This window comes from Durio zibethinus, chromosome 6 (assembly GCF_047325235.1).
Source record: "Durio zibethinus cultivar Kanyao isolate XHJ-2024 chromosome 6, ASM4732523v1, whole genome shotgun sequence".
NCBI classification, from domain to species: Eukaryota; Viridiplantae; Streptophyta; class Magnoliopsida; order Malvales; family Malvaceae; genus Durio; species Durio zibethinus.
This window is the reverse complement of record NC_143167.1, coordinates 9170433-9197820: the sequence shown is the minus strand read 5'-3', so window position 1 is coordinate 9197820 and position 27388 is coordinate 9170433. Positions and strand designations below refer to the sequence as shown.

General features: G+C 31.0%; 1 protein-coding gene and 1 pseudogene across 2 annotated transcripts; one reads left to right on the top strand and one right to left on the bottom strand.

Moving 5' to 3' along the window:
- Positions 1-565: 565 nt before the first annotated feature.
- Positions 566-7596, top strand: LOC111284567 (nuclear transcription factor Y subunit A-1-like; annotated as a pseudogene). Its single transcript, XR_016342807.1, has 6 exons — positions 566-725; positions 2136-2440; positions 2744-2859; positions 2965-3036; positions 6564-6728; positions 6976-7596. The product of XR_016342807.1 is annotated as a nuclear transcription factor Y subunit A-1-like (transcript).
- Positions 7597-7764: 168 nt separating this feature from the next.
- On the bottom strand, positions 7765-12594 carry LOC111284566 (uncharacterized). Its single transcript, XM_022873264.2, has 5 exons — positions 12339-12594; positions 11092-11406; positions 9742-9943; positions 8351-8579; positions 7765-8230 (listed from the first exon to the last, which is right to left on the bottom strand). Exons 1-5 carry the CDS (start codon positions 12435-12437, stop codon positions 8014-8016), a joined length of 1062 nt encoding a protein of 353 aa, XP_022728999.2. The 5' UTR covers positions 12438-12594; the 3' UTR covers positions 7765-8013.
- Positions 12595-27388: the final 14794 nt, after the last annotated feature.

Genomic DNA, 27388 nt, shown 5'->3' with positions numbered 1-27388 from the left:
GAAATTAAAATCTGAATTTTAATTTTTATATTTTTAATCCATCTATCTAACAACATGAAAAGAAAATGATCATAATTGAGACAAAAATATTTAGATAGATGTGTGATAAAATTAAAATAAACAAAATTAAAAATAAAGAAATTCAAAAAAAATAGAAATAATTCAAATTAAGAAAAAAAAATGAGAGAGGATGATTTGAAAAGGATTAAATATGTGAAATCTAGGTCTCTTTATGTATCAGTTAGGAAAAATTAACTTTTGAATTTTGGATATATATAAGATAGACTAATAAAAGATGTAAGTATAAATAATAAGAGATAATATGAGAATTAAAAAATTAAATAAAAAATATTATTTTTTATATAAAACAGTGGCACATGAAATTAATTTGCCGTTGTCTGTTTAATTATCTATTTATAATTCTATATAAAAAAAAAAAAACTAAAAAGAAAGAGGATAAGATAAATTAAAAAGTAAATGACGGAATTGAAACGTCCACATGTCGGTAGTAGCAGTAGATGGATAAAACCTGGAATCTAAAACTCAGTGACGCGATCAAAAGCTTAACTCTCAGAGTTTAAATAGGCAAAGCTCCTCTTAGCTACTGTTTACTGATAACTGCACAGAAACTAGATTGACTCTCTCTATATCAAAGAAAAGAAAAAAAAAAAAAAAAAAGGTCGCCAAAATCTAGGGATTTTGTTTTTGTTATTTTCTGTTAACCGGTAAGTGTGTTTTTTCTGTTTCCTTTTTTTAGTTGTTTTCTTAAAATTCTGGTTGTTTTCGGTTGTTTCTTCCTTTTGTTTTTTAATTTTAAAGTGAAATTGCAATCTGTTTTGTACTTTTAGGGTTTTGAGAATTTGGGGTTTTTGTTTTGGTTTGAATTCTGTTTGTTTCTTTTGTTGAGTTTGTGTTTTTGTTTTTTTTTTTTTTTTTTTGCGGGGGGGGGGGGGGGAGATAATTTGGTATTTGGGGTTTAAAATTTTTGAGGTTTTGACTGTTGAATTTGATGAATTGAGGTGATCTTTTATGGGGATTTAGGGCTTTGTAAGATAAGACGAGAAATGGGATTTTCTTTTAAAGAATTTAAGACGATCGATTCCATGCAGAACAGGAAATGAGAGTTTTGGATTATTGTTAGAAACTAGGGAGAGAAACTACTCTATAAACATTAGTGAAGAATGCAAAGCTTAGATGAGATTATAAAGAGACCAAGGAAAAGAACTTTGTTGAGACATCTTAATAATTTTGTAACTTTTTACTATTTTGGAAAGCATGGAAAGTGAAAAGACGTGGTGGAGATAAAATGTGAGAGAAGAACATTGATTGAGGAGTTTTGATTTCATTAGTAATAAAACTCAACATCCCTGATTTATTTTTGGATCATTTATGCTGGTTTGTTTACTCCTTCAAAATTTGAATATAGAACTAGTAGCAAAAGCAGATGGCACTGTAACAGAACTTTCTAATATCTTCCCCCTCCTTTTAATAGCCATGGTAAGGACACAAAATATATTGATTTTTCTATCAAGAAAATTAATCAATTATGGGGTTTGTCTATGCGTGTAGTCAAAACCTTGTGGCTATTGCTTTCATTTCTCTTTTTAAACTAAATTTGCTTTATTATTCTGGTGAAATTTGGAAACTTTTTTCTACTTTTTATGAAGTTCTGTTTTCATTTTCTATATCTACTTAAAGGAAAGACTGTAACTTCTAGTGTAAAGCACTTTTTGCTTGTTTTCTGTTAAATGCAATTCATAACCTTCTTTTATTTTTTTCTTTGATTCCATCATATCACAGAATAATAGGAATTTGTGTTTCCAAAGAGCAAAATTCCTTGTTTGTATGTTTGATATATTTTATGTTAGGCTTGATTGGAATGTATTTGCAGTGGTGTTGATTTCATTTACCTTTAACATTAAAAAATACAACTTATTTTCTTTTGGTTTGGAGCTGGAGCTGAAATGTTTTTTTTTTTGGTCTGGGTTTAGACCACGACAAATTTTTCATTGTGTAAATGTAATAATTTTTTGGGTCAGAAAGAATCTCTTGTTTTGTATTTTCTATTTATATAAAAGACCCTCTTTTGATTGTATGTTTGAATTAAGTTCAATCTTCTTCATTTTTTGGAGCAGAGAATAAGTAATTGACTAGCATTTGAGTGTGTTGGAAGGAATGCAATCTAAGTCTGAAGGTGGAAGTCGATCAGCACCTGATCCGCATGGTGTTCCTACAACTGCAGTTTATGCTGAACCTTGGTGGCGTAATATCGGTTATGGTGCCGTCTCCCCTTGTGTAAGAGGAGGAAATGCATCTAATTCATCTTCAATGGAAGGCCCTAATGGTTCAGAGTCGAATGATGGGCAGTCACTATCTAATGGGTTAAATGAAGACAATGATGTTAATAAAGAAAGCCAAACTACTGCTTCCTCTCGGTCAGGTACATCACATCATTATTCTAGTAATATCTGTAGGCAATAATTACTAAAAAATGTTATGAATATAAATGGCTCATTCACTGAGAAGCTTACTGGTGGGCCTTATTCTTCATTGTTTTATGAATTTCTAGACTGAACATAGATCTATAGGCTATTCAAAATAGATATTATTCTAGAATAAACCGCCCACTATGGAGCTTTAGTTGTGTAGCATGTTGGTCATTGCTGGCTCTTACTGATTATCTCCTTCATCCAACAGATTTATGATGGGGTGCTAATGCTATTTTTCCTCTGTTCATTGTCAGTTGGAAATGGTGGACAAGAACATCACAATTTGCAGCATTTTACATCTACCATGCCTGCTATGCGTGACGAATGCCTCACACAGCAACCCCTGCTTGAGCTTGTTGGCCATTCAATTGTAAGTGTCTCGGGCTTAAGATTTTCTGATATATGCAGTTAGAGGTCTCATAGTTACAGAACTTGATATGGAAGGATTCCTAGCTTTCTTCCAATCCCTTTGCAGGCATGTGCATCAAATCCTTATCAAGATCCGTTTTATGGAGGAATGATGGCAGCATATGGACATCAACCTTTGGTATGGAACCTTAGTCTGTTCTATCTAGATGATCAAGTCAAGATGCTTTCTTATATTATAATTTGATCCTTGTACTCTTTCTATTTAATTTTTATATTGAAGTTTTGCTGCTTGTAGATTTTTTTCTTTTACACTATGTTTGGATAAATATTAATAAAAGAAAGGAAAGGAAAAAAAAGTAAAAGAAGCGAAGGTTTTTTAAAGGAAAGGAAATGATATATGTATCCCTAGTTTGTAGAGTTAAAATTAATGAAGGAAAGGAAATGAATCCTAACAACCATTGTTTGGTTAAATAATGGAAAGGAAAGGAAATGATTCATTATTTTTTTTTTTTCCAATTATTACCTTCTTTGTATAAAGTAACATATAGATTAAACTTCTTTTGTCGGAATATAATTGTAAAATAATGTACAATGATAAAATTATTAACTTTTGAATTGTTTTAATTTTTAAAATTTTGATTAATAAGTGTTTATAAATATTAATTAAAGACATTAAAAATATTATTTAAATATATATAATATATTGTTTTCATTAAATTTTTTAAAAATAATGCATTAAGAATTATTTTTTCCTTAAAAGTTTATCATTATTCAGTTATAGTAACATTTCCTTTTTTCTAAAGCAGTTGAAAGAACTTTGTTTGTCACTAGGATTCTAAAACCAAAGTAAAAGTTGTGATCATGGTAATTTATACTTATCTTTGTTTTTACCCCTTTTCAAAAGAAACGAAGAAAACAATAGATATATGTAGTTTTGTTCAACTAAAGCAATATAAATAAATTAGTACATCTTGTTAAATTACAATTATATACAAGTATAAAACTGTTCTTCACCTTTGATATGTCACTTTTGTTTTTACTATAACATTTACATGTTTGTGTCCGTGTATTCTATGTTTTCAATTTTCCCTAATTCATTAATAAAAATAGTCATCAATTTGTTCAACTAAAGCAATGTTAATAAATTAGTACATCTTGTCAAATCACAATTATATGTAAGTATAAAATTGTACTTCACCTTTGATATGCCACCTTCATTTTTACTATAACATTTACATGTTTGTATTCATATATTTCATGTTTTCAATTTTCCCTTATTCATTCATAAAAATAGTCATCAATGAAATTTATGGAGTAAAAAATTGAAGACAATCTATTCATTGGTAAATAATGTTTTGTATTCTCAATCTAGTTTTGGAGTTTAAAATCATACACTTAACAATTTAGAGAAATTATAAGGATATGATAGTCATTTTATATTTTAAAAATTTATTATTTTCCTTTACCTTCCTGTTCCCCAATTTGGGGTAATTAAAAAAAATTAAAGAATTTGTGGGAAATCAAGGGGAGCTAAGCATCCCTTATGTTATGTACAAACAAAAGAAAGGATTCCCCATTTCCTTTTGTTTCCTTTCCTTTTCGTAGCCTTCCCTCAATCTAAACATAGGCTTAGTATTTTATCTTTTGTATGAAATCATTCTCATGAAGTTGTACTGATACTTCAAAATAGATTGCAGTTTTAGCTGGTGATTAAAGTATGAATTTGTTAGAACTAAAAGAATGGCCTATGTTAATGTCATTCCACTTGATAAAACTTTTGCAGTCTAAGTTTCATTTGAATAAATGCAAAGGCATATCCATTTTTATTCCTGAAAAAGTTGACTTTTTGTCTCATTATTTTCCTTGATTTGAGTAGGAAAGAAATTCAACAGGATTTGCAGTTATCTTACTTTTTGACATGTTTGTACACATGTTCTACTCCTAGATGAGTCAAATCCTTTCTTATGATCCAAAGGAGATTATTCCTTCATCTACTTTTATAATGTTCTTTCTGTTAATACATTATATTTTAGGGAGTAACTAATAATGTTACAGTTTGACAGAAGAAATGAACTTTATCACTTGGTCATTTCAGTTAAAATCCTGTCTTTGAGGAAGAAGCTGAAAAGACAGGAGTCTAATCTTTTTATACAAATTTGTCCAAGAATGGTCTTTATGGTTTTTTAGTGAAGGTATTATGGCACAAGATCAAGCTAGTGCATGTGGAAGTGGTTCGTGTCAAATACTTCAATAGGCTAGCTGATGTGCTAAGATTCATTAAAAGCTACTGGAAATTCATTAGATTATTTGTAGAGCAAGTTTTCACTTTCAGATTTGGGCATCTGCAGTGCAACTCACTGGTTTTCTGTTGAGGGTGTATAATAAACTGGTTTTCTTCCTTTTGCTGGCATGTTCAATGTGTTTCAACTGTTATTCCTAGGATGTATTGCTATGCTTTTGTTTAATACTTTTTTCTGGAAGAGTTTTCTGCGTTGCTAGCGTAAAATCCTATGAACACACATGATGCTTATGCGTAATAGTCATTCAGTTGAATCTCAGAATAGAAATGCTTGTCATACAATGGTAGACATCAAACTTTGTAATAAATTAGAGGACATTATGGTGATATGAATTTTAGAGAGATATAAATTGTGTTAAATATCACTTCCAGCTTTAAAAATGAAGCAAATATGAAAAAAAAAAAAAAGTCTTAAAGAACTCCTGAATTTAAAGAAATTTTTTCCCTTTTAACAAATAGAGCTAAACAACCTCGATAAATATTCTAGCAAGCTCTTATCTTATGCTGTGTTTTCTTACGTGGTGAAGGGATAGTTTACAAGATTTACACGACCCGGTATGCCTTTTTGACAAGTCTCTGCTTGGTCAAAGGTCTCATGTTTTTTGCTTAACATTGCTGTAGCTAGCTGGGTTTGAATGTTTAAACGCTAGGTTTTGTTTTTTTAATTCTCACCTTTCATTAATTTCTTAAGTTATTTTCAAACCAACTCTATTGCAGGGGCTATAGACAATGAAAGAAAAAAAAAGAAAAGAAAAGAACAATATTGCTGAAACCAATGAAAACTGTATTATGTTTGAAGTTCTCAAACATAATACAAACATAATACAGTTTTAGAGGACAGTGATTTCTTTTGGATGCTTACTGATTAGATGAATAGAGAAACATGCTTTTGAATTTCAAGTTCCTTTCTATTCTTAATGGTTAGTGAATAAATGATCCATGATACCAACTATTAAATTTCCTTCCCAACTACAAAAAGGAAAAATGGGTGGTGAAACATTGAAAAATGGCTACCTAACAAGAAGTCTGTCATGTTCTTACTTAGTACTTTGGAAGGATTTCCTTATCTTGATGAGTTGGTGGTTTCTTTCACTCTATTGTTTTGCCTTTTTCCCCCGCATTTTCTTCCCTTTTTTTTTTTTTGTGGTCTTGGTGTTTTGGGGTTAACATGGGATGCAAGGGAAAGAGGAAATCTGACTGAAGCATGATTTTATTTATGTTAGCAGGCCTCAGTCACCAAGGTCACCTGCTCTTCTTCTGTTAGTTTATTTTTTATATATTGTGATAGGATTCTCTTAAGCAAGAACATTCATTGCAGTAAGATTCTTTATTTAAGAACCTTCTTTTGATACCTCATAGTCAAAACATGGTACACTTTCTAATGACTAAATGCTTGCAATGACCAGGGTTATCCTCCATTTGTTGGAATGCCTCATGCAAGAATGGCTTTGCCGATTGAGATGGCACAAGAACCTGTTTATGTTAATGCCAAACAGTACCAGGGAATTCTGAGGCGAAGGCAAGCCCGTGCCAAAGCAGAACTTGAGAAGAAGGTTGTAAAAGCCCGAAAGGTAAACAAAACTGGATACGGTCTGCAAAAAGAACACCTCACTATTGATTATTGCTGTTTAAACAAGAGACCTTTTTCGAATATTTTATGCCTTTTTTTTTTTCTCTCGGATTATGTGATTATGAGTTTGAATATTGATTTAGGAAGAACCTTGTTCTTTTTGTTGTTAACGTGTTGTCATCTTTGGTTCCCATATGCATGCCATCTGACCGCTATCCTTATAATACCTCATATCCTATATCCTACAGCCATACCTTCATGAATCTAGGCACCAGCATGCCATACGGAGGGCAAGAGGTAGTGGTGGACGTTTTGCTAAGAAAACAGATGCTGATACTTCTAAACACATGGCAGAAGAAAAAGGAACAGGTTCAGGTCCTGCCCTATCATCTCAGTCTGCAAGTTCGTCTGGTTCAGAACAATTGCCAGCTGATTCTGCTGAAACCTGGAACTCCTTACTCACCCAGCAAGAAGCAAGAGGTACCCGTTTGCATGACACGCATCATGTCAATGGCAGCGGTCCTTATCAGAAACGAGGTGGTAGCATCTCCTCTAACCAGACTTCACATAGGCCTCTTGCTATCCAGTGAATGAAGAACTCCCTTTCAAAAGCTGAAGGGTTGAAATCCAAACTATTGTCCGTTATCACATCTTGGCAATTTAACGTCAAGGCGGCAAATCATTCTTGGCTTTCCTCTTGTGCTTTGGTTGTGGATGGAAGGGGAGAACAAGAGACTGCATGGGACATGACATCATTTTTCCCAACTTGCATTTTTGTACAGGTAACTGTTGAATAAAACTCAAAAAGTAGTTGTAGTTTGTGGGAAAGATTCCATAACAAGCAGATCCTTGTGTCGTTTTGAGCTAGACATTTCCTTCTACAAATCTGGATTAAGCAGCGTAGCCTGTGAATTTTCAAACCTCCAATTGCCTGTAAAACACGGAAATATGACGCTTTTAAGTTTATATCAAAGAATGGTGTCACTCGATTCAGATTATTTGGCTCGGAAAATTCTGGACATGACGCAACGAAGATATATATGAAGATACGGAATCACTTCACTGAAGGTTACGACAACATAAAAATCACATCAACCTTTTTAATGGATGTATGCTGAAAAACTTCGAATGACTTGAATGCCCTAGAGTTTTAAGCGTTGTAACCTATCGTTTAAAAGCACAAATTTAATAAATAACTGCCTTATTTTTATCAGTTGATATTACACGTTTTTTGTTTTTGACAAAACCCAATAAAGGCACTATAATCCATCTACCAACATCATCTATCACAAGGTATCATTCTGATGTTGATCGATTTCCTCGAAACTTCCTGTTTCATCAGCAGAGCTTACAGTCTCTGAGGCTGCCTTGCTTTCATTTAAAATATTGTTGGTGTTTTCTGTGGCATTAACTACTGTCTGTTTCTCCATCATCCCGGACAGTGCGAGGCTTGGCGACCATTCAAGGACATCATCGATTATGTTTGACATCCGCTTCTGATATCTGCAAGAGTAATATAAAAACTTCAGATGTATGAAGGCAAATGATTCCAAGAACACTGGTCTTGAGTACCATAAAAACCCCAGATGTAAATATTTAAGCAAGAGTAGATTTGGAACTGACCTTGCCCTAGCAGCCTCATCAGGGGCATGGTGCCTCAGCAACAATATGACCAATACAGACACTATTGCATAGAACAGCCTTGCTGTCCATTTCGGTCGCTCTTCTTCATCTTTTTTGGGCCAAAAACGGAATAATTCTTGCAGTGTTGCTTCCTCAGCAAGGATGTTAGGGAAGAACCAAACACGCTTTCCAAGAATGATCCATGCAGCACCAAATATTGCTGCTCTCACTGCAAATTTTCAAATTTCAAAGAAAATAGTAAGAAGGAAAAAGCAAAACATGCAATTAACAAAAGTGTATAAAGCAGACCAAACACAGAAAGATAGAATTGGTGATTTAAACTATTAACTAAAATTGGTTATGCAAATATAACCTTATACAAACCAGGATCACAGTCAGGCGGTTCAAAACACTTGCCTCTTTTAATCCAACAACAATGAGTGCAAACATAAGGGGTTTAGCAATGCTCTTCAACTTCTCCCCTACATTTCATCGAAAATTGGGTTCTAGGTCCAACATGTATCTTTGGCTCAGTGTTTTACTTTGGACTGACATATTTGGAGATAAATCACTATTTTGGTGATATAGTTTAGCGTGAACCTTTAGTGGAAAGTGAACCAATAACAGTACTTTTCCTCTTCCTGCATAGAGTGAGTTACAGCTAGTTTGAATTTTTGCTATTGTTTCCCAACAACCAAAGTTATATCAATTGCTATTGTTATTTCAGTAACACACACACACGAGAGTGAGAGAGAGAACAGAGAATATTTTCTACCAATTCTCATGTTTTTTATACTATCAGTGTTTAAGACAGATGTTTATTGGCAAGACAGGCATATCAAATCCTCCAACTAGTATAGAAACTACACCCATGTTTATGTTGTATGAGCAGTTACCCAAGTGATAGTATCAATGTAAATGCTTATGTCAATTGTCATCATTAGCCCAAAAGTTTGGTTTCATCTCTACATAGCCAAAATAAACCTGAGTAAATAATTACACTAACATGAAATGGACCTGCGATGATATGATGTCTCTAACACCACAATCTTAGCAGAACATACATGACAACAGGATTCGGTGACTAAAACAGGGTTTTAAATGTAATCTTTTGTTAGCAAATAAAGCCCTGAATGGACAGAAAAAGGCCATGACAAGGATAGCATACCCTTGCTCAACCCCAAAATCAAACTAACAACCACTGCTCTCTTCAGCCAGTATCATCCAACTATATTTCTTCTTTAAAATGGCAAACTAAAGAAAATTTATTTTTTAATAGCATTAAAATGCACCTAATATAGTAAAAGAACTGACCAAATTACCCAAATAAAGGATCCAATGCATATTAATATCAAATAACATCCAGAAAAAAATGAAACAGAAAAACTTACATAAAAGCAAGGATAGAATAAGTAGAAGAACTCCCGCGCATGAGTAGAGTATTAGTAATTTGCAACGATGTGGATATACAGGAAACAAGCAAATTGCAAGTGTCAAAACAGGCCAGACAAATGAGAGAAGCGTTTGCCATAATGGCCGCTGTTTTACAAACGTCCATGCAAAAAAGGCATCATTTTCAGAGAACACTTGTTCCTGCAAAAAGTGTCAGAATATGGGTAAATCCACATAAAAAGAAGGTATTAGTTTTGAAAAGACATTCGACTCTGGCATTTTGAAAAAAAAAAAAAAAAGACATTTGATTCTGAAAATAATCCCAACATGGATAATACAACAGAGAAAGTATAAGCCAAATAACCATAGCCAGCTGCAAGAACAAATGAAAGGCTGTTTGAAATGCCAATATTAGCATTCCAAAATGCAAGCATCTTGGGGCTTTGTTTTTATCTGAAAGCAGTCTTCCTTTTGTGTTCCCAAATAATCACTATTTTTATATGAAAACAGTCTTCTTTTTGTCTATTCAAATAATCACAACCTTTCTGCTTTGGTTACAGATCATGAAAGGCATAGTGGTTTTTTGTTAATAATTAAGAGAAGTTACGAAATAAAATGAATAATGAAAGTTTAACCAAAAAAATGTATATTACTTCAAAAGTTAATATGAAACAAAAAGGCACCAGAACATAAAAGGCTCTGAACTTAGGGGGAGGGAGTTGCAGAAAATGACTGTTTAAAATGAACTTTGTAGGAAAGTATATGATAGTGAATGGTTATAAATATAACACCGTATGCCACAGAAAAGCATCAAAGACCGCATAAAACAAAAGTTGTCATCTTAATTAAGACCAAAAAGAGATCTCATCAAAGATACTAAGCCTTGTTGCATACGAGAAGCTTGAGGAATGATTCAATAAAATGGAACAATTCCCTAGGACATCTCATAAAACAAAAAAACTCATAATAAGTTTTTTTTAAAGGTTCAAACAGATGATATCATAGGACAAACCATGGGTAAAATCTAACCTAAGGTATTTGCAAATAGTAAGCATAAATCTTAAGAATTCTCCTAAAAAAAGGAAAAACCAATAATTATAAGAAAAGAAAAAAAATCAGTCAGGTGCATCATAACGCAGTAGCTATACGGGTCTAGGTCTGGATTTAGATTAGTGGAAAGATAACTCTTCACATATATCAACGAGATAAACACACACACACACACACACACATACACATTACATATATACAAGTTTGTGTATCATCAATTCAAGCAGCTACACCTCCTAAGAGTGAATGCAGTAAATGATTTATCAAATCTTTTAATGTTAAACAAGTAAAAGACTCACAGGGAAAATTTCTAAATGTGCAGGCCAGGTAGACAACTTTTTCTTCCCCGGACGAACAGTTTTCACCACTCGGTCACAGCGGACCAAAAGATTTTTTTGTAACAAACTATTGGCAATATCTTCAGTTTCTAGATTTCTATCTAACTCCAGTATTTCTTTAAGCTCTGGATGATTTTTCATAAAGCTTACAAAATCCCTCCCTCTAAAATATTCGACACGAGTTTCCTGCAAGATAGCCCATTTCGACACCAAATCTTTATGGTCCCTCACTTTCTCAGCAAACAACTGAAACAGATCCTTCTTGGCAGCTTGTTTCTGGGTAGAAAGGAAATTATACAGAAATTAGATAACAATAACGTACATAAAATTCAAGAATTATGATAAGAATTGGCAAGTACATGCACATCGAAACAGATGTAACCCAAAAATTCATCATACAAAGACCAAATTCAAGCCTAAAAGGCAATACTTTCAATTGGTCAGGAAAATTATGAATACAAATCATATTGACCACAAATCACAATAGCAACATAGACAATCAAGCACAATATGTTATCATAGATTTTTAAAGCATTAGGAAGTTAAAATGCAATTTCGTTTCACCATGGAAGCAACATTTTGCATTTGTTGGGCCATTTAATCTGAAACTAAGTCAACATAATTTTCTCACTTCTCAGTTTTTTTTGGTGTAATTACTACTTTAATTATCATGTTCTCTATCTTGAGCATTCTCGGTGGAAAAAAATCCATACCATGCTTCAATTTTTTTGATAAAAGTGGAAACATAGGATACCTCAAATTGGAACATTTTAGGACAATATAACCCCTCCAGATGTGATGAACACTTCAAACATCGGATTCAGTTACCCGAGTCTGAGAATTTATCCCTTCTTTTATTTAGTGCGGAAGACAATTAAACAAAACATTCCAAAAAAAAGTAAAAAAGGATCCCATAGAATTATTTGTCCCAATTCCCCCCCCCCCCCCCCCAAAAAAAAAAGAAAAAAGAAATTGTAGTGCACTGATTGAGCTAGTCCCAACAAGTAATACGAATCAATATCCATCTTTTTATTTTTTTTCCTTTAGAAATTCAAATAAAATTAGATATTGTTCTTTGTTCAAGAAACTGATTGTAGTATTTATATTAAATACAAGACATGAAAAATTCGGATCAAAACAAGAGAAAAAAAAATCTCAAAATGTCAGTTAAAAAGCCCCTAGATCAGAGAAAAGAAAAACGGACGAACCCTAGGAGGAGCGTCGGAGCTAGGATCTCTGCTGCCGTTTTGTACGGAGGCCAAAGATCTTCGGGCTTTCTTCTTCTCAGCTCCTCCTGATTTCTTCATTTCCTTTCTCCTTTTCCTATTTTTCGTTTTTCCCACACTCTCTCTCCGTTTCTTGTTTTCCTACTAACTTTTTCGTTCGTTTTCGCTTTTGCTTTTTTCTTTTTTTTCAGTTTCAATTTTATTTTTCGTTTCTGTTTCTCTTTTTTTTCATATGAACGGGTATTCTTACTTCCATTATTGTTATATATATAGACTTGTTAGTGACTTAGGTTTAACCCCTTCAGCCAATAGGATTCAGCCATCTCAGTATCATGATGGATTTTCACTCACTTAGACTCTGTTACTTTTGGCTGCACTTCATCTATATTTTTGTTAGATCTATTGTTATAAGCGTAAATTTTATATAAAACTTTAAAATATATATAAATTTAAATTTAATTAATCAATTATAATATAATAATTGTAAATGATATTTTAAAATGTACTTTTATTTTTTAAAATTGAATGGAAAGGAAAAAATAAATTTAAATAAAAATAAATAATAAATAATAAAAGATAAATTTTTTAAAAATAAAAATGGGTGAGAGGTCTGCTTAAAATTTCTACGGTGTCTCTAGAACCCATTTCCATCTGCAAGAGCTTCCACAATGAAGGGGTATATGTGTTATTATTGGCAAAGTGGCAGCATGTGCAGCCATTGTATCTCCTTCAATATTTTTTATGACAGCACCATTCCTTACCATTCTTTGCTCCTGTCTAAGTTGCCATCAATGTTTACTTTATATGATGATGAAATTGATTTTAACAAAATTAAAAATTAATAATAAAATTAATTATTTTAGTGATAAATTTTAATATTATAATGATAAGATTAAAATTAACAATAAAATATATATTTAAATGTAAAAAATAAAAGCGATCAAATAAAATATGGTAAAAATAAAAAATAATCATTAAAAACATTATACCAAAGGTTTTTTTTATTATTATTTATGTAATTATATATTTTTGTTAACTCATATTAATTATAAAATATTTATTTGATTATAAGATTTAGTATTTATTTAATTTTTAATTATTTATTAATTATTTTTATTATATAATTATCATATTTTATTTATTATATTAAATTAACAAAGTTATTTTTAAAAGTTTAAATAAAAAATAAAATAAAACAAAACAAAACAAAAAAAAGGAAAAGATTTAAGGGTAAAAAAAGAAACGAAAGTTTAATTGGAAAATAAAAATCTAATGGGCAGTGAGTTTTTCCACTGGAGCCTTGAGCTCCAGTTAGGAAAAAAAAATCCATGCGATGAAAAAGTAATTTTTCTTCTAACCCAAATGGATGACCAGTGTAGTTGAAGACTATAATCTCACCCCACTAGTGGCAACTGGCCATTCAAATGGGGACTAAGTCAACTGCATGCGGTCTCCATCTTTACTGAGATCTTGGATGCAACTCTTCATTTCCGGCTATTACTCCATATTGTCCAAGCTGCATTCAAAAACTATTGAAAACGTAGCTGGTTTAGCTTGTCAGTGCGTTGCAAAAACCGTGTTGTTGTATCTAGCTGTTCGTCCTACCAGAATTCCACTAAAAATTAATCTACGGAGACACGTGCGGTTCATTAAATCTAAATCTTTTTAGTGTTATTTTATTTAGTTTGAAATTTAAATTAATTGGATTCCAACTTGATTCAAGCTTAATTATTGAATTTTGATTTTTATATATTCTATCATTTTTCTTTATCTTTTGTTATTTACAAAATATTAGTTTCCACCTTCTGACATTTATTTTATTTGGCGATTGAAGATTCAAACCCATCAATGTAAAGTACATTTTTATAGTTGGTGTTTTGTCCACCTTATTAAAGATGAAACATTTATACGAAGGATTCCAGAATTGCACAGTTGCTCTAACGAAGGAGTTTTCAACTACTACTGAAAGGATATGTGCAATATAATCATACTTTTCGCAGAAAGTTGATCGTCTGGACTGACTCATACTTTTTCATATCTCTGACAACTCTTTCAAGTTATTTTGCTTGAGGTGTAGATGAACTTTCTTTGACAAAGTAGAGATATAGTCAAGTGGTAAGCAATCTCCCTCCTTCGTTGGATCCTTTCTGAATCAGCCTTCAGATCATTAGCTGACTCGCATTTGGTAAAAGTGGATGAGCCACAAACTAAATAATCTGTGGACTCCATAAAAGTTTTTGTTGAAAACAACTTCATTGTAGTTTTTTTTATGCAATCTTTATACATGTTTTATGAATATACAAAGAAAAGAAACAAGCAAATAAATTGGTTAGTTTCAATAGCACATAGGAAGCAAATAAAATTTGAGTGAAACATGGCTGTACCTATGGGTTAGGCTTCATAAGGTTAACTATATATGGTTCAAATTAAATCTAAAGGTTTTTAAATTGTTTCTTATATCATTGTCTATCATATATTAGTAAGGCATCATAATCCTCGCCTATTACAGACTACAAATCGAAATGGTTCAATTTGAGTGAGAGTGTTTCGCTAGCTCGAGCGAAGACATAAACTCTCTCATAAGTGCTGTAGATCAGATGTAAAAGCTCATGTTATGTAGATACAAGTGAATGATAGAATAAGGTACAATTATAAACAAATAAAACATTCAAAGAAAAAAAAACTTTAATTTTAAATTAGGCTTTGGATAACACGAGTTTATTAGCTTGACTCTCGGTATCTCCAGTGGAATCGTCAAACTATTATAACATACAGATCTATAGACCTATTGCTAGAAAAAGTGTTGTCACTAGTTTTTTTTTTGTCTAAGTGTGATTGGTTACCTAATGGAATCTATCTCATTTTAAAGAGAAGTCTCAAGCTTGACTTAGGTATTTTTAAAAAGGTAGATTCATGTCTACGAAACCAAGACTAAGTTCAAGAGTACAGTTATGTATGAGGAAGGTTATAGTACCCACATATCGCCAACTCAAAGGATGGTACCAGCTTGATTTTGTGTTATCCAAGAGCTTAAAAAACTTATCAAATAATTTAATATAAAAAATTATCCTTAAATTACTCTAATATGTTGGTAGTAATTCAAGAATATCACATCACCTTAAGAGTATTCAAAAGACTATTTGTCATGCTTTGAGAGGTTTCATCATCAGATTCATTAATATTTAAAAAAAAAACTGAATGTGCTAATCAAATGAAATTTAGAATCTTGATATCGAAAATTCTTATTTAAATTCTTCAATATGTTGATAACATTTGGAAAGGATTTCTCACCTAGGAATTTATATAAGATTGCTATTTGCAACGCTTTTAATGATTCCATTATCAGAGATTTTAAAATCTAACTTTGTAAAAAAAACTTTTAATTTCCAAAAATGTCTTCTAATATATTAGTAAGATTTTTTACTAAAAATTATCCTCCAATATGTTGATAAGATTTTATGTAAATTATTTTTTTAAAAAAAATTAATTTATATTTAAAAATTATAAGATTTTTTAATATGTTGTTAAAACCTTATTTTGAAAATTAAATTGTCTTCCAATATGTTGATAAGACTTTATTGAAAACTTTTTTCTTAAAGTTTGTTTTTTATAAAAAAAATTAATAAGATTCTCCAATATGTTGGCAAAATCTTATTTTGAAATTAAAATTACCTTCTAATATGTTTGTAAGACTTTTTATTAAAACAATTTATTAAAAATTTAAATTTTTTAATATATTGATAAGATTCTTTTTATTTAAAAATTTATTTTTTAGAAATTTGAACCCTTATTATATTGCTAAGGTTCATTTTTATATGAAAAGATATATTTTTTTATTTTTTTATATATTTAAACCCTCTAATATATTAGTAAAGTTCTTTTAATTTTATTTAAAAAAATATTTTTTTTAACAAAAATATTTATAGAAAAATGAATAATAAATAAATAAATAACAAATAAATAAAATAATAAAAACATAAATGGAAAACATATAAATAAATAACTAAACATAAATAAAATAATAAAAATAAAATATACCAAAAGAATAGCGTGGCTTAGAGGCTTACAGGATGCAGCTCAAGACACAAAGAAGCTACTTAGAAGATGCAGCTTGAATCTTAACTAAATGGCTCAACTGTAAACCAATTCCAGGCATGTAGGTTAGAAGCAGCATGGGTCAGACTACCCATTTGAAAATGCACGAATCCTATGAAAGGTTAAATGGGACAATGACGTCATTTAGCAGATTTTTAAAAGGTCGAATTTTCTTTTTTTCCTTTTAGAACTACTTCCTCATTCTGTTTCTAACCTGTGTTTCCTTTGTCTCTCTCTAGATGGGAAGAATGCCGATGGAATGTCCACTCTTTTTTGGAAAAGCATGTTGATATTTGTGAATAGTTATCGAAAACTGGGTTTTAAGCCGAAAAAGTCATTGGAATCTTCAAAGGTCACTGAAAAGTTCCACTGAAAATTGGAATTTTCAAAAAAAATTGCAAAAATTCTCAAATCCCTTTAGCCTTCTAAAATCCTCTAGCAATACCAAATCAAACTTCCCCAATTTAAAAAATTAAAACAAAAACTTATGCTAGAAACTTATTCTTAAAAAATTTGTATTTTTTCTCTTGTACTCTTTTTATTATTATTCTTTTTACTATGTATCTTTCTCTACTTTTCACTTATGATTTTTTCGTGTGTCTTTTATTGATTGGAACCAATTTATAAGATAGTTTCCCTATTTAATTGGTGTTTTGATAAAAATCAAGTCATTCAAAGAAAATCCACCTTATCATAAAAAATTAGGCTTTATCCAAAAAAAAAAATTCTTTTCTCAATTAATCTCATAATTAAAACGTGAATTTTTTTTAAAAAAAAAATCAATCTCTAACTTGTCAGCCATTTAATTTTTTTCTTCAATTATCTTTTTTTTTACCAACCAGATAAACTAAAAAATAAATTTAAACAAATATAAATCAAATAATAAAGAATAATTAAGATAAATATAAATACGAAAAAAATAAAAATAAAAACAAAAAAATCTAAAAAAATTGAAATATAAAAATAAAACAACTGGGCTTGATTAGTCAGGGCTTGATCAAGTTAGACCTAATTGGTTTAGGCCCCAATTGGTTTAGACCCAAACAAAATAGGATGTTTACAATTACCCTTTTTTGTATATTTTTTATGTAATAGGAATTGCGCAAAGACATGGATAACCCATTACGTTCGGGTCATAAATATTCATCCCATGTTTTTACTTTTTAAAAAAAAAAAAAAATTCTTCAAAAACAGAACACATGACTTAAAAATAAAAGCCCATCCATGATAGAGGCATACAACTTTAAAAATAAAAGCTCATTTTAACAGAGGCAAACAACTTTAAAAATAAAAGCTCCTCATAAATAAATGCACATAACTTTAAAAATAAAAATTTCTCATAAATAGAGGCATATAACTTTAAAAATAAAGTATAACACTCAAAGATTTTGACAATCATGCTTGGAGGTCTTATAGATTGCATTTAAAAAAACTATGAGATTATGTCCATAGGTCTTACAAATCATTCCTAATATTGAAAAATACTCATTTGAACAATGGCTTCACAACTTTAAAATTTTGAAAAAATTTTCTTAACCATGACTGATTTTTTTGATACATTTTTTTTCTAGGATTAAGATCTTACCTCAAATGTTTATTCTTAAACGAGAAATTAAAATTTCTTCACTAAAAAGTCTTCATATTTATGTTCTCCTTATGGGATTTTGTAATATCCATGGTTCCTAGATTAATGCATTAGATATTCCTAAATGCAATGCATGCTATGCAAATGTTAATTAATATATTTTTAATTGTGGTACACAGGTTTTCAAGCCTCTTTACTTTAGAGCTTGAACTCTTCAAGCTTCGAGCAATAAAACCAAGTCGATTCGATTCTCAGTCATCTCTCTATTCCAATATTAGCAGCTACATCTTCCTTTTAAAGAAATTTTCATTTCTTATTTCCAAATTCAATAACCTTACTAGGCCTTCAGCATTTCATCCTTGCCTTTATCACTTTTAATATTTCCAAGGTAATGTATAATCTTTCATGCTATTATTCATTTATAAATCATTATATCAATTTTAAGAAGTAAAATGCAATCACACATTTCCTCTATTGCAAGGTATTTAAAGGAAAAACCTAGGGATGGATTGGGAAGAAATAGGACATAGTCATTAAAAGAGAGACATAAGGAATAAAATGAAATATCTCTTATTTAAAAAAAAATGATAGAATAACTTTGGCCATTGAATAATATAAAAAGGAAAAAGTTACAAAAATAGGTTATTGGGGTAACAACGGTTAAAATAAATAATTAGATAATCATGATAATATATCTTAAAAGCTTTTTGAAAACTTAATCACTTGATGCACTTAACAACTCATAGTTCATTAGAATATACTAGCCTTCATGTTAGTGAGTTCCCAAATTTGATATTGTATCCTCTTTATCTAAGATGACCTTTTAGGTTTTTAACTTAAACGAACCCCATTTTGACTCAAACCACCTTTTTTAATTTTTGATATGAGTATTCTTTTTGTTTTCATTCATTTTTTTCTCTTTTTTTTTCTTTGTTTTTTTTTCTCTATTTTTTAAGCATAGTACTTTTTCACAATATCAAAATTTATAGGATTGGACAAATTATCTCCATCCATCTCTATGAATATTAATGCACCATCCGAAAAAGTATTTTTCACAACATATGGCTCTTTCAAATTCAGAGTCCATTTTCTTCTATTATCATGTTGGCTTGGGAGAATTCTTGTCAAAAGTAATTTTTTTTTCTCGAAAAGAATGAGATCAGACCTTTTTATCATGAGCTTTTATCATTATTCTTTGATAGAGCTAACTATGACACAATGCTGTCAATTTTTTCTCTTTAATGAAATTCAACTACTTATAACACTCTTGAATCCATTCGATCTCTTCCAATCTAACTTTCATTGAGACTCTTAAAAATAGGATTTTTATTTTCACTGACAACACAACTTCTATCTCATAAACTAAAGAAAATGGGGTTGTTTTAATAAAGGTATGTACTGATGCCTGGTAAACATGTAGAGCAAAAGGTAACTTTTCATGTCAACCTTTATAGGACTCAATCATTTTTCTAAGAATCTTTTTTATATTTTTGTTTGTTGCTTTAATTGTCCCATTCATCTTCGGGCGATAATGTATGGAATTATAATGTTTAATCTTGAATTGGGCATATACTTTTTTCATCACTTACTATTCAAATTCTTGGCATTATCTAAAATGACCATTTTCAAGAGTCCATATCTACAAATGATTTCTCTTTTATGAACTTTCAAACTACAAATCATGTCGCACTTCTAAATGAGATTGCTTTTACCCATTTCATAAAATAATCTATCATAACAAAAAACAATCTATGCTTAGTTAAGGCCTTTGAGGTAATATAACCAATAACAGACATGCCCCATATGGAGAATAGTTGGGGCAATGCTATCACATGTAAAGCAGTAGGCAAATCATGGATCTTATTAACATAGATCTAACACTTATGGAATTTTTTAGCATAGTCAATGCAATCACTTTTCATTGTCAATCGATAATACTCAACTTTCATGAGTTATCTAGCCATCATATATCCATTTGTATTTGCCTTATATATTCCTTCATGCACCTCTTTAATATTCTTCTTCATCTTTATCACATTTACATATTTCAATAACACTTAATTATGGCTCTTTTTATACAAAACATCATCATCCAGGAAAAAACTCATAGCTAATCTCCTAATGACTTTTTATCATTCTCAATTGCTTAGTCTAGCTATCATTGATTCTTAATGTACTGCAGGTTATCATAATACCATGGCTTTCTATTATCTTCTTCTTTTATATTAGAATAATGAGCTGGCACATTTTTAATATCTAGTTTGCTAGGCTAAATATCGATGTTATCATCAATTTGGATTATTAAGGCTAGAGTAGCTAAAGCATCAGCAATTTGATTTTTTTTATGAGGGAAATGTTCAAAATAGATATCGTCAAACTACTTGATCAACTTTAAAATATACTTATAATATAGGATGAGTTTCTAATCTCTTATTTCTCATTCTCTTTTTAACTGATATATGACTAGAGCTGGGCCCCCAAACACTTTCAATGCTGTAACTTTTCTATCTATAGCAACTCACCAACCCAAGATACAAGCATTATATCAGCAATGTTATTAGTGCAATTGAAATTCAACATTGCCATTATAGGATAACAACATTCTTTAGAAGTGATCAAAATTGCACTAATTTCGTGCCTTGTGGCATTAACAACTCCATCAAAATACATTTTCCAAGATTTTTCATCATACCATTCTTTTTTAAGTTAGGAAACAGCCATCAAATCTTTATCATGGAAGTCTAACCTCATTGGCTCATAATTTTTAACAGCATGATCTATAAGAAACTCAGCTATAACATTTTCTTTGATTGCCTTCTAACTCATATATACAATGTCATATTTTAAAAGTATTACTTACCATCTCGTAATCTTTTCAAGTAACAAAGGCTTTTAAAAGATATACTTGATCAGATCTAAATTTGTTATAAACCAAATGGTATGATAGAACATATACTATCTGAGTCTTTTGGTTGTCTAAGCTAATGCACAATACATTTTCTCTAAAGAAGAATACTTTGACTCATATTCTGTAAACTTCTTACTCAAATAAAAGATAGCCATCTCTTTTATGCTAGACTCATCTTGCTACTATAGCACACATCCTATTAACTTTTTACACATTATCAAATAAAAATTAAAGGTTTCCCTAGAATAAGTGATACCAACACTAAAAGATTTGACAAGTATTACTTAATTTTATTAAAAACCTATCAGCATTCTTCATTTCATTCACCAAGATTATTTTTACGAATAAGCTTAAAGATAGGATCACACTTATAGGCGAGCTAAGAAATGAATCCAGAAATGTAGTTCAATCTACCCAAAAAATCTTGAATTTCTTTTAATATGCTAAAAGGTGAAAAATTCTAAATAGCTTAAATCTTATCAGGTTTAATGTTAATCCTTTTTTCGTTGACCACGAAGCCTAGCAACTTCCCTAACTTAGCCCCAAATGTACATTTGGTGAAGTTCAACTAAAATTGGAATATTTTCAACCTCAAAAACAACTTTCTAAGGTTGGTGATATGATCTTCTCGTTTACAAAATTTCATAATTATATCATCTACATACATCTTAATTTCTTTGTACAAATGTCATGAAAGAACGCCACCATAGTTCTTTGATAAGTTACCCTAGCATTCTACAAACCAAAGGACATAACTTTGTAATAAAAAGTATCTTACATAGTTACAAAAGTGGTCTTTTCCATGTCATCTTAAGCCATTTTTATTTGGTCATCTATAAAAAAAAACATAGAATGCTTGGCCGTATTGTCCGCCAGTGTGTCAATATGAGATGAAGCAAATAAAAGTTATCCTTTGGGCTAGCCCTATTCAAGCCACGATAATCCACACACATTCATACATTTTTATTTTTTTTAAGGATAGGTATTATATTGGCTACCCATTTTAGATACTTGGCTACTTGTAAGAAATTTACGTCAAACTGTTTCTTACTATTCTTTAATTTTTAGTAGCATCTTAAACTTTATTCACCTCAGCTTTTGTTAGACCAATTTATATTTTGGCATCAACGACAATTTATATTTCACTACTTTTGTACTAAGCCCATGTATATTTTGATAAGATCGAGCAAATACATCTACAAATTCTCAGAGTAGATCTTTTAACCTTTGTTTGTTTGGTAATGAAAGTAATGTCTTGATAAGACCAAGCAAATATATCTATAAATTTTGAGAGCAGATTTTTTAACCTTTACCTATCTGCCAATGAAAGGGAATTGTTGATTTTAACCTTTCTCTTATTCTCCTCTATCTCTTAAGTTCACCAATTTAATTATCTCCTGATGATGCTTAATTGATTTATTTTTTGTTCAATTAATCTCATTAGGTTCGAAGGTAGTGCATATTCCTTAAAATCATCTTCATTATCAAGTTCATCAGCATTAATCAAATTTTCAAAATTAAACCCTTGATTGTTATCATGATTATCCTTATGTTCATTTAAGGACCTGAAATTAGATGAATTAAAAATGTTGGCAAGATGTGTAGGTTTGATGAAAAATGAAAGCAATAGAGGAAATGAATGAAAATGCATATTCCTAATCTTTTTATTGAAATAATAAAAAAATAAATGGCCCATATATAAAAAAATCATCCCAATGGTTTTGGGCATAAGTAATTAAGATGTACAATTATATTAGAAAAGTTTTAAAGATAGCGGGCATTTCAATGGTGCTTCAATTATTTAGCTTATAACTTGGCGAACAAGGGCAGATCCACACTTTATGTTCATGCCCTCTTTCATCACCAATTACATATATGGATAATTCAACGAATGCCTTTTCCATGCTCAATTTTGGCTTTTTTTTAAAATCTTTATATGAATCGGGATACATGAACCTTCCAAGCCTAAAGGTATCATAGAAGTGTGGAATGACCATCGGCATAGCTTTCGATTCATAACCTCTGAGTTTCGCCATCCTACTTTTCTTTTTGTTCATTTGTCTCTTTCTAATCTCTTAGCCTTCTGTTTCATAGCCCAAACTTAGCTTTTCACTATTGTCAACTATCATCGAAGGCTTCTTTATTCCTTATAAATTTTTATCCAGCTCTATTCCAAGATACCAACCTTTTTTAATGACCTAATTCACCACTATCTTTGTGAAACAAGGTTAGTTTATCTTAAATCCTTCACTAACAGAATTGATAAGCTCAAAGGATCGATAAGAGCATTCTAATGCCTTCTCAGTAGCTTCTACATATAAGGCATTCATGGATTGGGTTACCAACATATCTTTTTCTCCAGACACAATAATTAGCTGGCCCTTCATTTTGAATTTAACCTTCTGGTGTAAGGTAGATAGGACTACTACTACCATATAGATTTATAGTCTTTCTAATAAGCAACTATAAGATGAAGAGATATATATCATTTAAAATTTAACATTAAAAGTACATGACCCAATCTATAAGTGCATCTCAATATCTTTCAAGATATCATGCTTAGTTTTATCAAAAACACGTACAATCATAAGGCTATTCTTTATATGTGACAACTTAATAAATAGCCTTGTCAAAAGTGGACATATGCATGATATTAATAGTAGAGCCATTGTCAATGAAGACCCTGACTTTGATATGGCTCTTGCACTTGATAGTTATATGTAAAGCCTTAGTGCTTTCCCTTTTTTTTGAAAGAATCTCATCATCGCCAAAAGCTATAACATGCGACACTACTAGGTTTTTAACTAAGTGATTCATATATTCGTCAGATACATTATGTGCTACATATACCTGGTTCAATACTTTTAGCAAGGCATTACGATGCGGTTTAGAATTTAATAATAGTGATAGCAACGAGATTTGAGCTAACATCTTATTTAGTTGTTCAACCATAAAGTATACACTGTACTTCATCAGTTTAAAAAACTCATAAGTCTCTTTTTTAATCACTAGCTTCTGGCATTCTTTTTCGGGCACTATTTCAAGCTTATTTTGCTCTTTTCTAATATTTGTTTTTTTCTTACTTTTTTCAACATCTTTAGACTATAACATCTTTCACTTTAGGTTATGCCACCCACACTAGTTATGTTGGCAACATCAGTCTTTGGCACAATCTTCTTTTACCCTTGAACTACCATATCACAATTATATCTCTATAGACAGCTTTGTCATTTTTATGGAAATGGGATAAAGATTTTAAAAGTTACTGGCTTGGGCAAAAGCTTATCTATGATTAACTTTGATTTTTCTCTACAGTAGATCGTTATTGGTTTTGGAACCAATTTTGATGATTTGTTAATCATAAACACTTCAACATTTTTTGAAGTCTCTCATTCTTTATGAAGCTCAATCTGGTAAGAATTCATGAGCTTTCGTAGCTCTCAGTGAAGTTGTTTACAGGTTTCAGTGGAGTGACCAAAAGCACTATTATAATATTTGCATATCTTATTTGGCACACACCTTTCACGATAAATACATGAATCCACTAGTTATATCATGTCAATTTCATACAAGGCCTCAAATAGCTTATTAAAAAGAGTCTTGACTTTTTTCACTTGTTTTTATATGATGCTATCGATCTTCACTCAGAGTATTGACATTATGATTGGGTAATAAATTGCCACTGACATTGGATGCTATTACCCCAATTGTATTAAAATTGATCATCTTATTTTTAATCAGTCGTTGCACTTTATGTTTCAAGATAATATAATTCTCAGTAGAATGACCAACATTCCTATAATGGTAATCACAATGAGCTATATGATCATACCACTTAAGATAAAGGGCTTGAGTGGTTCCAAATGAATAGGGAGAAATAGGTGGTTATTTTAGAGCTTTTGATACAGCTTTGTATAGGTTATAAAGATAAGGTTAAAGTAAGCTTTCTTAATTAATTCTTTATTGGGCTAATAAGATGGATTGGGGGTCTTACAGAAGGTCGGGGGTTAGGACTATACATATGAGTTTGTGGCCTAAAAGTTGATTGATATGTGGGTAGGTATGATGGTTATGGAATTAGCTGGTATAGGTAAGATATGTTATTTATAGTGGGATAGACTAGTGGTGGATAAGGTTGGTAGTTTTGAAATTGCTATCTTTCAAAACTCATAGCTTGAACTTTAGTCTCCTTCTTTTTATGTGCTTTTTAAGTGAAATATTATCCTCATTCTAACTTGCCATTCTTAATAGCATTCTCAATGATTTCGCCTAAGATCATTATGTCGACAAAATTTTTGGTTGCATTTCTTATCATCCTTTTATAATAGGAAGATTTCAAAGTGCTTACAAATAATACTATAGTCTATTTCTCAATTAAAGGTGACAAACTTGAGCAGCCACATCCCTTCACCTTTAAACGTACTCCTTAAATGACTCAGTTGCTTTTTTCTCCATATTCTACAATAAAACTATTATACGTTGATATTTATTGATAAACTCACAGGTTAGCTCATTCCAAGAGTGAATACAAGTCCTATCTAACTGAAAATACCATCTTGCCATTAAACCATTAAGTTTGTTTTAGAATACATGCATCAACAGCTTTTCATCATTAATATAATAGTAATTTTTTATAGTATATGGTAACATGAGTTATCGAACATTTTGTACTATTATACTTTTCAAACTTTGAAACTTTGAATTTTTTGGGGATAACAACGTTTATGACTAACAGAGGCCAGCAGCATCATTGAACCATACAAATTGATTTTTTCTACTACTCGTAACCTTTTCTTGAGCATGTTCATCTTTTGGTTAGCTTTTGAGTCCTCCAAGGACTTGATCACTTTTATTTTTAATTTTTTTTAAAATCATCCAAATTGGAGATTTGGACTGGTTTTATTACTTTTTTAGTAAAGATAGGGTTGACGAAACTTTGGTAATGCACCTAATTTAATGTAGATGGCATCTTTGGATAAGTACAGCCCACGTGGTGTGAAAATTACTACGACAGGATGCCTTGTGTGGACTGAGCATGATATAGACCATAGTCAGGATGATAGTGGATCAACAACATCATGAGAATGAAGGTCTTGTGGGTTGTCTTCTATTTTAATAGTCTTTTCTTTGTTCAGTTTAATTAAGGCTTCTAGAATCTTGTTCAACTTACCTTTAAGTTTTTCTTAGGCCCTCTTTATTTTTTCAAGATGATTGGCATTGTCTTATTCCATTTGTCTAGCTTGTGCTATTGTATTATATTGGTGGTGAATAGGTTCTTGGACGGTAGAGCTATCCTTAAACTTTAAGTACCATAATTTCTAATTAGGGAACTTGTTTATGACTTAGTGTGAAAAATAAAAAACTAATTATGAATGCAATGCATGAGAGATGATATTACCCTTTGAAGAATTTCCAACAAAAATAAACTTTCATTTATTCCATAAAAGTCTATTTACATAAAATCTATTATTCTTAATTTGAAGAGATGTTTGACTTGTTTGTATTGGTCTTTGGCTTTCTCAATGAAGTTCAACAAATATTGTTCATGCTTTTCTATTGAGTGATTACTTCTCTGAGGCTTCAACCTCTTCAGTCATGTCCCCTACCTTGATTATTATCTTATTTATCTAAGTCACAAGATGCTTTATATACATCTGTCATCCCAAGTTCTCCCTTTTGTCACATCATACTTTATATGATAACTTTTTATGCTCCTTTGTAAGTGCAATGATGTGATTCCCTTGCTTATTTAATCTTTATTTCAAAACTTAAATACATTCTCTTAGTGTTTCATTCTCTTTTTAAGCTTCAGCATATTCATCTTCCATCTAAGAATATTCTCTTTTCGATATTTCATTTTCACAACTCAAATCAGTGATGTTTGTCTTTTTTGTCTCTACTTGGATGCATAACCTTTTACATTTTTGATGTGATTCCATCAGCTCATTAAGGGAAGTGTCACATTCTCTAGCCATCTTTTGGGTCTTGCCCCTTGTTTTTCTACCTCAATAGTAATTTTTTTTGCATTTTTGGTGCATTTTGACAAGTCATTAATAGCTGTGCCTCGTTCTTTGATAATCTTCTTTATCTTAGCCTCTTGCTTCATTACTTCTTCTTTCATTTTTTTTTATCTTAGACTTTTTGGATTTCTTGCTTCAATTTGCCTCTCTCAAACCCAAATTCTTTTTTTGTAAACTTCAACTCTAAAGGTAACTTTTCCATATGCTATTCCACTGACTAGCAAAAATCTCTAAAACTGAACACAACTTCTTTGGCCCTTTTTTCCCTCCATGCCACATATCCTAGGGTGACCCTATTAGTAAAAGACCCAAGACTCACCATCTTGGGATTCTTCCAAACCTTAATCACGTTATCCAACTTTTGCAGCATCTTTGGCTTATTATATAAAAGGTTTGATTGAGCGAGCTTGAGTGTCACAGGGAT